This window comes from Solanum stenotomum, chromosome 3, assembly GCF_019186545.1.
Source record: "Solanum stenotomum isolate F172 chromosome 3, ASM1918654v1, whole genome shotgun sequence".
Classification (NCBI taxonomy): Eukaryota; Viridiplantae; Streptophyta; class Magnoliopsida; order Solanales; family Solanaceae; genus Solanum; species Solanum stenotomum.
The window spans coordinates 4299830-4314534 of record NC_064284.1 but is presented as its reverse complement, the minus strand read 5'-3'; the positions used below and the strand labels follow the sequence as shown (position 1 = coordinate 4314534).

Here is a 14705-nt window from a genome sequence, read left to right as displayed (position 1 = left end):
AAAAAAAAAAAAGGAAAACAAGAAACCAAAAAAGCAGCAGAAGGAGAGACTAATGACAATGATGATGCTGGCAAAAATAGACTCACCATGTTGGGGCAAAAAGTGTTTTTTTTCTCTTTTTCATTGCTGTTCTTTAGGCAAGGAGTCAGCCTAGATAATCTGTTAAGCTAAATAACAGATTATTTCTGTCTAGCTATCTAAGTTCTATGTGTCATATCACTGACATCACTCCTTTTGTTTCATGTTGGTGCCATTTGCTGCAATCCTCTTTGCTTTGTCAATAAACTAGAAACTTCTTTGGATAAAATAGAAGCAGCTGAATTTATTGAGAAAAGGAAAAATTATTGCAAAAAGGAAATGCCGCAAATATGCCACCCTTTCTTTACACCTACAATGCTCTACTCCAACTAAAAACATTTAGCTTTGCTCAACAGAAGCAGCAACATCTCAATGAGGACTTTTATTTTTGAAACTGGCAACATACAAGTTCGTAACATACTCATAGGACAAATACAGCTATTCAATTTTTCTTGACATCAGCAATGAAGCTATGAAGACACCTCTATGTCCATGCTCAACTACATCAGTATAAGGATGAATCATATAGAAGACTGCAAGAACAACTAGAAATACCTTTCGAATTGTTGCACCAGAACATCACCATTGAATACTGAAGAATGCTCATCTTCAAACCTCCACAGACATGTCTTTCGAACAGATCAGCCTGAACCTTCTCCAAACTGTCATCAATTTGGAAAACCAGCACATAAGGAAATGGTAATCAAAGTAGAAACATAGTACTCAATGTTTTCCCACAAAACCAATTTAGACGTGCAGAGCCAAGGTAGATCACCTTCGCAGAGAACAGTTATTTTCCATCACATGTGAATCAGTAAACCCTAATATCGATAATAGTTCTCTGGATACGTCTATATTTCTGGTCACGAAGAGGTAGGTTGTGTCCCGTTCAAAGCACACTCTAGTTGAAAAAGGATGGAAGAGAATAAGATCTTCAGAAAAGTAAAAGGCATGCAAACCAATGGAAGTGACACAGAACCCACAAACCTTACAATCTGAAGTCCCAAACCCACAAAAATCTCTCTCATCTGTTGTGTACCATGACAGCCAACCAATCTTAATCTTGAACCTGCTAAATTCCAACATACAAATAGTCTTTGTAAGCATGCAGCATCATTTCATTGTCTCTAAAGTAGTAATCGAAAGAGAAAAAAAACTTCACATCTTGCAAAATGTTCATACCACAGTAAAGCTAACCTGACCCATCACATGAGTTTTCAAGGAGTAGCACATGTAACTTATGCTCACTGCTCAAGGTTACAGCTACCTTGCTGTAAATTCAATAGGATTAAAGTAAGTAATAGTGGAAGAAAACAGTAACTTAAATGACTACAGCTCAGAAAAGTAAAAGCACGTTAGTGCCCATAAAAATAAACTATAAGAAGTAGAAACAATTCCTAGATGATATAATCCAGACATACGATATGTTTTAGCAAAACTAGAGTTAATGTTCTTGGACATAGCACGGAAAATAAAACAGGCAATCGAAAGACTCAGAAAAGAAAAGGCAAGTCAATGCTTAGGAAACTCGTAACACTTGGCAGAAAACATCTGAATATCCTATCGAGGCATGCCATAATATTTAGTATAGACACACTCATACTTGAGATACTATTATAGTCTCGCATGGTTCAAAAGACATATAATTTCCTCATGCCATATCCACAGATCCATCACAATCTAGTTTTTTTTTCCGATGCAGGACACACATTAGGGAGCTCTTTCCACGTAAACCATTTCTTTTGCTGATGAATCAAAGAATCATTTCACTTAAGATGTGCATCAATATGGTGCCAAAAGGCTGCAATTTTTATTTTTTTTATAAATGCAAGTTGCAATTTTTTTAGCATTGATCTCCTTTCTACTTGGACCAATTAAAAGAACTAATCAAACTAGTCCTCAATCATAAACCTATCGAAGTTTTTCCCTCCTTGACATAAATTAGTAATAGTATATTTGACCTTAAACATGAATCAAAGAATTTCATTTATCCCTTTTGCTAGCGAACACGACAGACTTGAACACCCATATGAAGTTGACCTGTTTTTGTAGCCCCTGACTTGTCCTAAAAACCTAGATATCCTCCAGACCTTTAAAGATGCCATGAACCCCACCTCTCCAAGACAAATATCACTTCCCAATGCAATGAGATAGCTAAGCATGTTTTGGCGAGGGAGTGACAACTGAAAAGAAAGGTTTTTTGAGCAGTGGCAGCTACTAGGAGCTCAAACTTGGGTTAATATGTCAATACAATCTCAAGGAGTACGATAAGTAAGTATGCAGGCTGATTATTTGAACACAAGAATTCAGAGAGCAAACTAAAATATCCTTGAGCAAAAAAGAAAGGTGACTATAATGAAATCTCATGATTGACACCCAGAATTGCCAACATGTAACTGACACACTCATACCATTTATCAGAAGCGCACATAGTAGAAAATAAAAATGTCCGCCCTGAACGCAAAAAAAATCCATCTAATTAAAGATTTTGGGAATGGTACATCTACCTTTCACTGAACTGAGAGTCCTTTTCAAGCAAACAGTTGCATAACATGTATCTCTGACAAGATTCATCAATTCCAGAATTAGCAGCTTTGTTGTTAAAGTAATTCTTAATTAGCTCCTCAGCCCCACAACTATCAAGGGATTTTCTCATCTCACTTTGGCTAAATGTTCCAACCCCTCTGTCTTGAAAACCATTTGTATCCACATTTGATTTTTTAGGTTCTGCTTCTTTATGTTCGTCACACAATGAGATTATTCTCCTTGCAGGTGTCCTACGACGTTTTTTCTTTTCCAACCAATCAGCGTCCTGCTTCACAACTTGTACACTTTCTACACTTATATTGTCAGTAGAAAAATGTCCTTGCTGGGAGGAAGTGCCTGATTCTCTGACCACCGTGCAACCAGAGGTTCCCTCAGTGCCTAAACGTGCTGGGAATCTACAATTTATTTTAATCGGATACAATTCATGGCATACATCCATGGACAGAAGCACTGGTGAGCGGCTTTCCCCACTCATTTCTGAGACATTGTCGATAAGAGACTTATCAACCAGATGCATTGAGGTCAAATCAGGGCAATCATCGTCACTACAGCTTGTATCACTATCAGAAGATGCAACTGAGAAGGAGTCAGCAGACATCTGCAGGAGTTCTTCTTCCAAGTTTTGGCGTCTGTGCAGAATGTCCTCCTTGTAGTGAGGAGGTGATCCTGTGCTAGCCAAGGATGATCGAGAATCCAAAATATTATCAGCATCAGTAGCGGGTGGAATATTGATTTTAGCACTCATTTTAAAACCCCATTGGGTTGAGAAGGATTCAGACTGAGGGAACATCGTATTTGGATGTAGAAGCATTTCATTATTTAGAGGGCTAAAATTATCCTGACGTCGGCTTCTAGTAATCTGAATGGAGTTTCCTGTGCATTTGCAAGGAAATATGGAAGCTGCTTCACCAATTTGGTTGGGGTAATGAAACATACTGATATTAGTGGACGTCTCTGCAAATGAATTGTCAGATTCTAGTATATTTGTGCTGCTGTCATCTCCAGAAGCCAGCATTGAGTCGGATACATATTTTGAGGTCCCACCTAGCTGTTTGTTTCTAGTCTGGTTCTTAACTTTATCATCTCTGTGGTTACTGGAAATAGTCTCTTTGCCTCTAGCAACTCCAATAAAATTGTCAGAAGAGTCATTTATCCAATCTTTGAACTCCTGCAGCCATTCATCAGATCTTTCCTTCTTCATATTTTCAATTCGGTTCATCAACTCAACTATTTCAGCTTCCTCATCAGAAATGGCATTCTCCTCCTTGCTTTGATTGTCGATATCAACAGACACAGATTCTATGTCGGAGCAAATGGAAGTGTTCTGTTCTTCAGTCTCAATACTAACCACGCGTGAGAGCCTCTTCTGCAATAGGCATATCAAGATGAGCACAGAACTGTCGACGCTTGTAAAAGAGAAAATTAAAATGAGCACCTAAGGAGTTACTGACCCTTTTTGTATAAATACTTCCTTCTAGTTTGGCCCCATCTCTTGCTGGTGAATAAAATCCAAAGCTAGCAGGCCGTTTTTGCCTACTGGCAATGATAATCTGCCGCTGCCATGCCTCACTTCTACAGATTTTCTTTTCATCAAGCTCCATCTGGAGTGTGCAATCATGGAAGAGAAAAATGGTAAAGTCCAGAGATTAAAAGGTTAGATGAAGAGGTACATTCCTCAGGCAACCTCTGCAGCAGAGGATGGACAAAAAGAAAATCTAATTAAACAGAAAGAAACAGACAAGTGATACCAATAGCCAAAAGATTTCAAAGATATAACTTACCTTCTCTGGACTAGGAAAGAAACTGAAGACTTGAGCTCTATACCAACGAGAGTAGCATAGAGGATTCCCCTCAAGCCACAAGCTTTGAAGAGATGACAGACCAACAAGAATTTCCATCTCTAAGAGGTTGGAGATTATATTGTACGAAACATCAAGTCCCTGAAGTGACTTCAAATTTTCAATTCCACACAAAGTTGTGAGAGCATTGTTCCTCAGAACAAGCTTAACAATATGGCATGAGACCTGCAGTGACAAAACCTCCATAAACCAACATGTTGATAAGCATTGTCCCATGTACTTCATGCTCAAGTCAACTTCACCCAACAGAAAGACAAGTGCTGGAACAACTAAATATTTAAAATTATGGCACATCTATCCGAAGTGCAGAACTAGCATTGGATAAATTCTATTTCATGAGAGCTTTTCATAAGACAGCAATTTATAATTGAGTATTCCTTTGGCTCGTATGAATTCAACCTTCCAAATTTTTTTATTTTTTTGATAGGTTACTTTCCTAGCAAATGGTTATAAGACCAAGTTGGAAGGAAAATCTCTGAGACTACACTCAAGTGATTTACTACATGTTTCATCACATGCTTAAGTAAATAGTATTGGTTGTGAGATAGCATGTACCCAATGGAATAGTTGAGGTATGCGCAAGCTGTCCTGACATCACCAATATAATGTTTTTTAAGTAAATAGCAATTGGATACGATCTGATTTAGCTAAGGCATTTTCCCCTTTCCTTGTTCTTCACTCCATAAAGGAGGAGCAGCGAGTTTCCAGTTACTAATCAGATACTTGACAAGAAAGCAATTTCACTAAATCGTTTATAATTGACAGTGGCACAGTATTCATAACTGCTCAAAATTTCTTAAATCTTTTGTACTGATCCTCAATACCAGTCTGCGCATGAATATGCTTGAGACTTGAGAGGCTATGAATCTATTGACCTGCCAAACGTATGAACCATAGCACTTGATATGCTTTACGGAGATTCTGTTTGATTCGTGGCTTGGTCAAGCACAATTCCCAAACTTATGAAGTTGTATGACAGTAATCAGCGACAAGATATGAAGTTCTTTTGGTACTCATAGCAAATATTGTTCTTTTTAAGAGACAGTAAATAAATATTTACCCCACTAAAGGAAACAATGTTTCTCAGGTGGTTGAACCCAAGATCCAGGTGCTTCAATTTGGTGCACTTCCGCAGATTATCCACCTTGGCAAACTTGTTTCTGCTCAAATCAAGAGTCTCAACAGCAGGAAGAAGTTGCAAGGACTCGTCCATCAGAACCAAGCCATTGCAGGCACATGATATAAACGATAACCGATTCCAGTGCGGAGAATTTCTTATATCAGCAATTCTACTTGCAAATACATGCTTAAGAGCATCCTGAAACAATCAATCACAGAATAAACGAAGAGCCAAAAAGCAATAGCACTTGTAATTCACATGCAAACTACAAACTCACTGTAGAATTATGACATATCAACTTTTCCAAGGTATGCCTTAATTCCAAAAGTCCTCTAGCAGCGGAGGTTGACAGATCACATCCTCTAAGCTCCAAAACCTTGAGTCTACCAAAAGGCAAAAGCGACAACGGCGTAGGATCCCTTCCAGTAGGAGGAAGCACAGATACCACCTTGAGCGACGCAAGGAGACGAAGAATCCGTCGAAGCCGCTCAAGCGCACGATGGTCACCCAAATCAGATACATAAGCACGCAAATAATCTACAGGTGCACCTGAAATAAGACTCTCAAGCTCCGACAAGGATTCAAGCCTAGAGTGCACGTAGTGAAGCCCAATTGGATTCAATTTCAACACCAACGTCCCTTCAATCAATGACTCTACATTGTTCTCCACGAATTTCACAAGTGAATCTACGTATCTATCTCCGGTAACAAGCACCATCGTGGAAATTAGGGTTCCGATATTAATTAGAGCGTTTCAAATTAGGGAGAGAAACGGAGGTTTTGGTGGAATCGAAGGGAGAGAAACGGCCATGGCTGTTCAAGTCTCTAAGAAAGAATGACGAAAGGGATCCGGTTTTGGGTTAATGATTGGGTTTAGACCGGTTACTTGGTGGGGTTAGACAAGCAATTTGCTGGTAGACACGTGGCGTGTCTGGGTGGGACCACGACGCGTTTATCGGATATATCCCTAAGTCCATTCTTTTATTTTGTTTTTCGATTGTGTTCGAAGTCTATATTAAAATCTTAATTAAATTTAAATTAATTATTGTATAACTTTTTTATAGTAACGCTTTCAACTTGATTTTCTTCATATATAATACTCAAAATTCCAACCTGAAAGATGTGATAAAGAAAGAACCAATCCTACAATTGCATTACGATCCATATTAATAGTCCATTTAAGCTATTAATCTATTTAAATTTTCATGTCACATCACTTCATTAAGTGTAAATTTCTTGCCGATTTTGTCAAACTTTGTATCACCATATGTTGAATTTTTCAAATATTGATGCCCACGTGTCATGGGCTCACAAACTTCATTACAATAGTTAAAATTGAAAATATTATACTATGTCATCAATCGCTTACATCAAAAAAATTGTTAGAAGGTAATGTTATTATTTGTAAATTTATAGCAAACATTATGTTATTATTGTTATTGATTTATCATCGACTGATGCAATGGATGAATTGCTTTACTCGAATTAGTCGATTTAATATTTATTGAATAATTAAAAAAAATTGTATAACAATAAACGACTTATATAAATAAGAATAAGCTTCTACATTTATTTGGATTCACTTGCTTTGAATGAGACACGAGGATAGTACTTTTGATGACTAATGTAGTATGTCTTAAACGGAATAAAAAATAAAATTATTAACTTTTTTTTATTTTTAAGTTGGCAGAATGATTAGATATAAAGTTGTTATTCATTATTGTGATCTACTACCAAATATAGTATCGTAACTTGATGTTTTATGTAATTGAAAAAAATATAAAAAGTCTTTTTTTAATAATGTGTGGTGACGTATTTTGAATTTTAATGAATGAGTTCAAAATATGGAAATATTAAACATAAGAAAAAGTTGAAGAGTGTTTAATATCTATTATATGTACAAAAAAATTAATTTTAATTATACATAAATAATGTAATTTTTTACCAAAAAAAAAAGTTCAAACAACTCTTTCAATTCTATCCGACTCTAATCTTATATATAGTCAACTTGGAATACGTTTCTTGTTTGATAAGGATTTATTTTTATTATATTAAAAGAAAAAGAATATACGAAGCAAGTATCCTTGCACGTCAATATTTGTTCAAATTGTTCATTTTTTAAGCACTTCAAAATTAAGTAAACAATACTTCCGTCGTCTTCACATACTTTTTAATTAAGAAATAATTAATAAAATAATAACTTAATTATATCATTTTTTAATATAATAAATTTAATTTTTTTTAAATATATTGAAATATAACTATAATTAATAATAAAACAATTAAAATTAAGAAATACCATGTCTTAATTATTCAAACTAGACGAGCAAAAAAACAAATCATAAATAATTTACTCCCTTTGTCTCAATTTATGTGCCACTTTTCATTTTTTGAGAGTCAAACAGTTTAAGTTTGACTGCAAATTTGTGCATGGAATCTTCAATTTTTTGAAACGAAATTTATTTATTTGTAAACTATGTAAAAAGTACTATAAGTCACAATAATTGATAATTTATATTAGAAAAGTGTTTTTTTACCCTTCCTCTAAGGAGCTATCACCTTTTTGATCTCTTGCTAATTCAAACTGGGAAAATGCATAAGTACCCCCATCCTATGCCCAAAATCCCTGAAACACACCTAACATTTACTAAGGTCCCATTACCTTCCTCCCTCCGAACTTATTTTTTAGTTAATTTTTTACCACTTTTCGGCCTACGTGGGCTGAGTCCGTGACTTCACCTATGTTAGGCGCGTGGCTGCAGTTTTTAGACAACACTGACCAATAAAAATTGGCAATGTGTTAAAATAAACTTGAAAAAAATAAATATTAACTCAATTGTCTTCTTCTTTATTATTGTTCTTCATGTTTGGAAAAAAAAACCTCCATTATCATAAGTTAAATTGCTCCTTTCCTCGAAAAGAGAACAAAATAAATTCAAGAAAAAACTAACCTTTGAACTCAACCACGATTCTTGGTGACTTAGAAGTAGGGGTGTACATAGGTCGGTTTGGTTTGGTTTTTCATTAAAAAAACCCAAACCAATTATGTCGGTTTATTAAATCTAAATACCAAATCAAACCACGCAAAGTCAATTTTTTGGTTTCAGTTTTAGTCAGTCTTTTGGGTTTTTTTTGGTTTTTTTACAACTTAACGGTGTTTGAAAGAGAGATCAAATATATTTTCACCTACCTGTGTGATAAGCTAAACTTGAGAAATGTTAAATGAATAGAAATTTTCATAAAGACGGTAAAATTCACATGAGTACAAAATAATTTTTTTTGAAATATCAACGTTCATTATGTTAAATTAATGAGATTAAAGGATACAGTCAAACTGTATACAAAACGAAATATTTACAAAGTAAATTGTTAACTTCAAATTTGAAAACTATAACAATATAATTGTAACTTCGGATCTTAATACAAAATAAAATATTTACAAATTTTGCAAGCCCAAATTTGAAATAAAATATATAAACATTGAAAACTATAAACTAGCTAAAATATATTAACAAAGTAGATTATAAGTAATATTTTTTTATCTATAAATAAAATAAAATTATATATATAATATTTACAAAATTTTACAAGCCCAAATTTGAAATAAAATATATAAACATTGAAAGCTACAAACTAACTAAAAATATATTAACAAAGTAGATTATAAGTAATATTTTTTTATCTATAAATAAAATAAAATTATATATATAATATTTACAAAATTTTACAAGCCCAAATTTAAAATAAAATATATAAACATTGAAAACTATAAACTAACTAAAAATACATTAACAAAGTAGATTATAAATAAAAAAAATTATCTATAAATAAAATAAAATTATATATATAATATTTACAAAATTTTACAAGCCCAAATTTAAAATAAAATATATAAACATTGAAATCTATAAACTAACTAAAAATATATTAACAAAGTAGATTATAAATAATATTTTTATCTAAAACATAAAGTGATAGCTTTTTGAAATTTTGAGAAGTGTAAAAACTAGTTTTGAACTAATAGCTTACTTTTTAGAAAGTTGAAAAAGTGGGGCCCAGCGCGTGTTGAACAAAACTTTCAACCTATCTGATTTATATTGCCACGTAAGTCGAAAGTGGTAAAAAATTAATTAAAAAATAAGTTAGAGGAGAAGTAATAGGCCGGGGGATACTTATGCATTTTCCCAATTCAAAGTAACAACTTTAATATTGAAAGTAAGATACTTAAGTGATGGATGCTTATCATCTATAACTATGACATTGAATAAAAACTGAAATTACTTCTTCTTTTATTAGTCTTCAAATTTTTGTTTTACATATTTTAACTATATAAACCCCATTTATCATAACATGTAATTAAAGAAAAAGAATGTGATTGGTTTTTTAGTACTGCTACTTCAAAAAATAAATAAATTAGTACTGCTACTTCTTAATACGGCATTGACCTCGTTTACATCGAATCTTGAAAAATGAAATGTCCTATTTATAAAATCAATAAAAATTACCTGACATTATTCATTAATGACTAGTCCGAGGAAGGCAGAAAACAACAGGTTTCACATGAATATTGGAGCTGATCATGTGAAATGACATCAATTACATATACATGAAATAACATGACATAATACACGTATAGCTTATTGAGAATATAAACGTATAGCTTATCGAAAATATAACTTTAAATAAGAGAATATAAAGATTGAAAATTAAGATAAAATATTAGGACCCATTTGGCCTTAAGAATATTTGAGAATTTGAAAAGTGGTGTTTGATTATATAACTTGATAAAATATATTTACTAAGTATCCCAAGTTTCCAAATACTAGAAAAAAGGTCAAGTTCTACTATTTGGAAATTTTAAAAATCACCCCAAATTTTATATTCTATAAAAAAAATCCATTATTTATTAATTTCAACTTATATTTGTTACTACCGTATCCGAAAAAGTTTGAGTGATAAAATTGAGAAAAAGGATCAATTTGTGTTTGGTGAGTTATTATTGTTGATTGTTATCAATTATATTATAAGGTTATTTTTTTAATGTAACATATTCATTATGATAATATAAATTTATGGAAATTTTTAATAATTTTTAGAACTTATATAAATCATATTTTTTTTAGTCAAATATTTTTGGAAAAATTTGAGGCCAAACACATGGTGAAATAAACCCAATACAAATCACTATAATATTTAAAATATGAGTTGTTTAACATTTACTAATTGAAAAGACAAATATATCAAATATATCACCACATGACGTTTGTGATCTTTATTAAATGTATTATTTGTTGATATATATGTGGTTTTATAATTATTTGTATTTTGAACAATTTATAAAATTGCATACATATTAAAAACTACAACTTGCAATTTTATGTGTAAATGTAGATGTTTTATTTGATTCTACTATTCTTTACCATCTTTTCGGTTTAAAAAGTAGATTGTCTATCTTTTTAAAATTGAAAATTGACGTTTTTCGATAGATCAATTTATTAAGATAAAAAAATTATTTACCTTCAAATAATTCAAGTGAGGAAAAATAGCAATCATGACAACAAAATGTTTCTTCTCTTAGCTAGTTAAAAGGTCATAAAAAATAATATTGTCTGACAATTATTTACCTTGACCCAATTACCTGAAATAGAAAATCTCATAATAATTCAAGGATATAATTGGAAATAATATTTTTTTTTTTTTGTAGAGTTTTGATTCAAACATAAGATTATGTAGAAAACAATGAATCAAACACTTGATAAAAAATAAACTTTGCTCTACTCATCACTGCATTATTAATCTTTATATCAAACAACTCATAACATCTCTATTTTCATAAGATATAAATAAGATTGCATACACATCAGCCTCCTCATACCTCACGCGAAAAGGCATCAATTTGAAAAATTGGATGAAGTTTGTGTGGGTTGAGTACTAAGCCCATGAGAACAAATAGTCCAAGTCCATAATGAAGATCCCAAGCCCCACAACAAGACTTATCTTGGGCCAGTAACTGTTCCACGAACAATACATGTGACTCGTGTCTCGGTCAAAGTTTTCATGAGCATATTGAAACAGAAACAGAAACGAGGTACCTAAAATCCATTCTCCTCTTTTGTCTTCACATTTACCCATTTTTTGTAATTTTCCCAGAACAATATCTTGATGTGATCTGATGGAAATATTAGAGTAAAGATAATTTTAGACCCAAATATTGGGGTAAGCCAAAAGATATTTGAGAGAATCTTATTATTTGAGGCATCCAATGCGCAACCGAAAATAATTGTTGTACTATCTTTTTTACTCAACTAACTGTAATTTTGTCTTTGAGGTAAAGTTTCATATGCGGGTTTTATCAGTTTTATTTTTTTTTTAAAAAGAAAATTATAGTATTAGCATAAATGTTTAAACGGAAAGAAAAATATAATTATCTTTTATATTTGGTTTATTTTTCCTTTAAAAAAAGAGTTTGGTGACCTATAAATGGATGATTTTTTTTTTCTCATAGCATCACACAAGAACATCCACTATGTAGTCATTAAAAAATTTTGTTTCTGGGAGATTTTCTCTCGATAGTTTTAATTCTTTAATATGAGTTTTTCATATTTAGGCCAATTGGCCAAACCATATAATAATATTACATTTTTAGAATAGTTTATGTTATCTGGTTTGACGTCTCTATAATTTGCAATTGTAAATTTCCGCATGACGTCCCTAATTAACTCCGCCCCTCAATTTGTCTATTAAAGTATAATGGTTACGCGGGAATAGATTTTGGTCAGATTTTAGCATACAGCTTAAAAAAATCAACTTTTTGAAAGCTTTTGCAGCAACACAATTTGCTTGCTGTTTGAGACATTGTTGTTTATTATGCGTGTGACTTATAACCACTAAAGGGCATTTCTTCAATTATAAAATAGCATACAATTGAAACAAGATAAAATTACTCCAACGTTAAATGAACAATATACCATGTGAAAAAAGTTATAAATGAGATTTTGGACAAACTACATAAATTCTATTAGTTTAGAGCCTAATTACGTATCTTTTCTTGAGTTTTTAAAATTATCATTCGTGCTAGATTTCGGTTCCTCATATATATATCTCGGATACATGAGTGTAATTTGTTCTAGATATATTATATTTAAGTAGATTCACATATATCATATTTAGTGTAATTCACATGTATTTGAATATGACTCTCTTACACGCATCTCTATCTAAGAGAATATGTGACAACAAAGATTCATGCATCTAAGTATTACTAACTTTATAATCTATGAAATTATTAATTAGTGATATAATATGTCTCATTTTAAATTACAGCGAGAATTAATAAAATATGAATAGAATGCAAGTCGTAATTTATCATATTTTTTCTTTTTCTTTCCTTAGCCCAGAGTTTCTCACATCCTGACAATTACTAGGGTCAGAAACTTGCCTTTACTTAATAGAATAAATAAATAAATCCAAATAAATATCATGACGATAAAGATAATGAGAATAAACAGAGAGTCACTAATAAAGGACGATTTACTGTATGCTTTTTCTGATTCTTTCATTCTTTGCGTTCAGGCATCTTCTTAATCACTATATTTAATGACAAAGTTTACACTAATTAATGACGAATCAAAAATTTAATGATAAGTCCCATTTTAATGCTTACCCAACACAGCCAGCACCACGGCTACAGATTCCCGAAAGCGACGCCACCGAGAATCTACACAACCCCAAAGCTCCCGCCGACGATGACTCTTCCTCAACTTCCACCGGCGGCAGAACTCTCCCGTCGGCGAATAACGTCCTTCCGTTTGTTGGCTGAGCATCGATAACAACACCTTCAAGTTCCGCCGCTGCAGCGGCTGCACCGCCGTCAAATGCTCCGTCTCCCAACCTCCGTTCGACTTCTAGATACTCTCCTAGTGACGCAGGCTTGGAATCACACTCATCTCTACAAAGCCTCCACCACCTCCGCCTTCGGCAATGCCGTCGTTCCTCCTCTTCCACCGCCGCTACTCTACTCTTCTTCGATTTCCTGTTCTTCCGAGAAGTACTCCCCGCGCCGTCGGAGCTCTCAACGATCGACTGACGGTTTTGAGTCATCGACGGAGCTCTGAACGTGATCGCCTGGAATGTAACTCCCATGAGTGTCCCTAATGTTATACTCCGATCATGGAAAAATGAACCTGTAGACTGTTCGCAGAGTAAAACGTAAATCTCCAAATTATTATACAATTTGAAAAAATCAAAAGCGATTGAGCCATGACGATTACCTCAGTGTCGAGATCAGACGAAGAAACAGATGAAATTGTAGGAGAAGAAGGTGGCGGTACCAAATCAGTCGCCGGATCCAACATTGCTACCAAAATTAGGGCTTCAATTTTTCTCTTTATCAGTAAGAAATACTGTATTTTTTAGGATAAGCAAAAAGGGGTAAGATTACAGTACGATATGAGGCTACTGGAAGTATTATTGTTAGGCTTAGAATATGATTCTTGTGCATCAGTAATGGTCCTGCAGGGTGGGGGTACGGGGGTAAATTAGGGGCACACTATACAATCATACCTTTTCTTGGTGGAAGTGTGGAACAAAAAGTCCATCTTCCGACTTCCTCTATGTAGAAATCATTTCACTCTTTTAACTTTTTCGTCCGGACTACTCGTTCCGTTTTAAAAAGAATGATCTTTTTTTTTTAGTTTATTTTTAAAAAAATGATCTTCTTTTCTTTTTAGTTTGTTTTAAAAAAATGACTTTTTTTTATAACATTTTACTTTCAATTTTTCACGTGGCATGTTTTAAGACCACAAGATTAAAGGACAATTTTATACATTTAACATAACTTTAATTTAGGACCATAAGATTCAAAAATCTTCTTTATTTTCTTAAACTTCGTGTTAAATCAAACTAGGACACTCTTTTTAAAACGGATGAAGTAGGTATTAGTAATAAGGACATTATTAGCTACTCTTTTTCTATCTAGCAAAAGATTATAAACTAACTCCCCTCATATATCTTGCATTGCATTAGCTATGCTGCTATTTAAATTACAAATCAAATATCGTATAATTTTATATATAAATAACTTATCTTTTAACTAATCATCA

General features: G+C 32.9%; 2 protein-coding genes across 3 annotated transcripts in view; both read right to left on the bottom strand.

The window, feature by feature from the left end:
• The window catches only part of LOC125858423 (uncharacterized), an 8210-nt gene extending 1757 nt beyond the window's left edge, over window positions 1-6453 (bottom strand). The window contains exons 1-9 of one of the 2 annotated variants that reach the window (XM_049538196.1): window positions 5882-6452; window positions 5545-5802; window positions 4407-4649; window positions 4077-4226; window positions 2586-3991; window positions 1276-1349; window positions 1066-1147; window positions 854-979; window positions 634-740 (exon numbers count right to left, since the gene is read on the bottom strand). In XM_049538196.1, coding sequence (XP_049394153.1) covers window positions 634-740; window positions 854-979; window positions 1066-1147; window positions 1276-1349; window positions 2586-3991; window positions 4077-4226; window positions 4407-4649; window positions 5545-5802; window positions 5882-6322 — 2887 coding nt within the window. In that variant the 5' untranslated portion in view covers window positions 6323-6452. Of the gene's footprint in view, window positions 1-633; window positions 741-853; window positions 980-1065; window positions 1148-1275; window positions 1350-2585; window positions 3992-4076; window positions 4227-4406; window positions 4650-5544; window positions 5803-5881 lie in introns of both variants that reach the window. The other variant, XM_049538197.1, reaches the window with a different exon arrangement.
• Window positions 6454-12982: 6529 nt separating this feature from the next.
• LOC125859356 (uncharacterized protein At3g17950) lies at window positions 12983-14203 on the bottom strand. Its single transcript, XM_049539086.1, has 2 exons — window positions 13875-14203; window positions 12983-13794 (listed from the first exon to the last, which is right to left on the bottom strand). Exons 1-2 carry the CDS (start codon window positions 13956-13958, stop codon window positions 13264-13266), a joined length of 615 nt encoding a protein of 204 aa, XP_049395043.1. The 5' UTR covers window positions 13959-14203; the 3' UTR covers window positions 12983-13263.
• Window positions 14204-14705: the final 502 nt, after the last annotated feature.

Excerpts from the sequence above, each read along its gene's own strand:
- LOC125859356 (XM_049539086.1), bottom strand. The coding sequence starts at position 13,958 with ATGTTGGATCCGGCGACTGATTTGGTACCGCCACCTTCTTCTCCTACA. Across the intron at positions 13,795-13,874 it reads CGTCTGATCTCGACACTGAG|TCTACAGGTTCATTTTTCCA; the intron begins GTAATCGTCATG and ends CTCTGCGAACAG.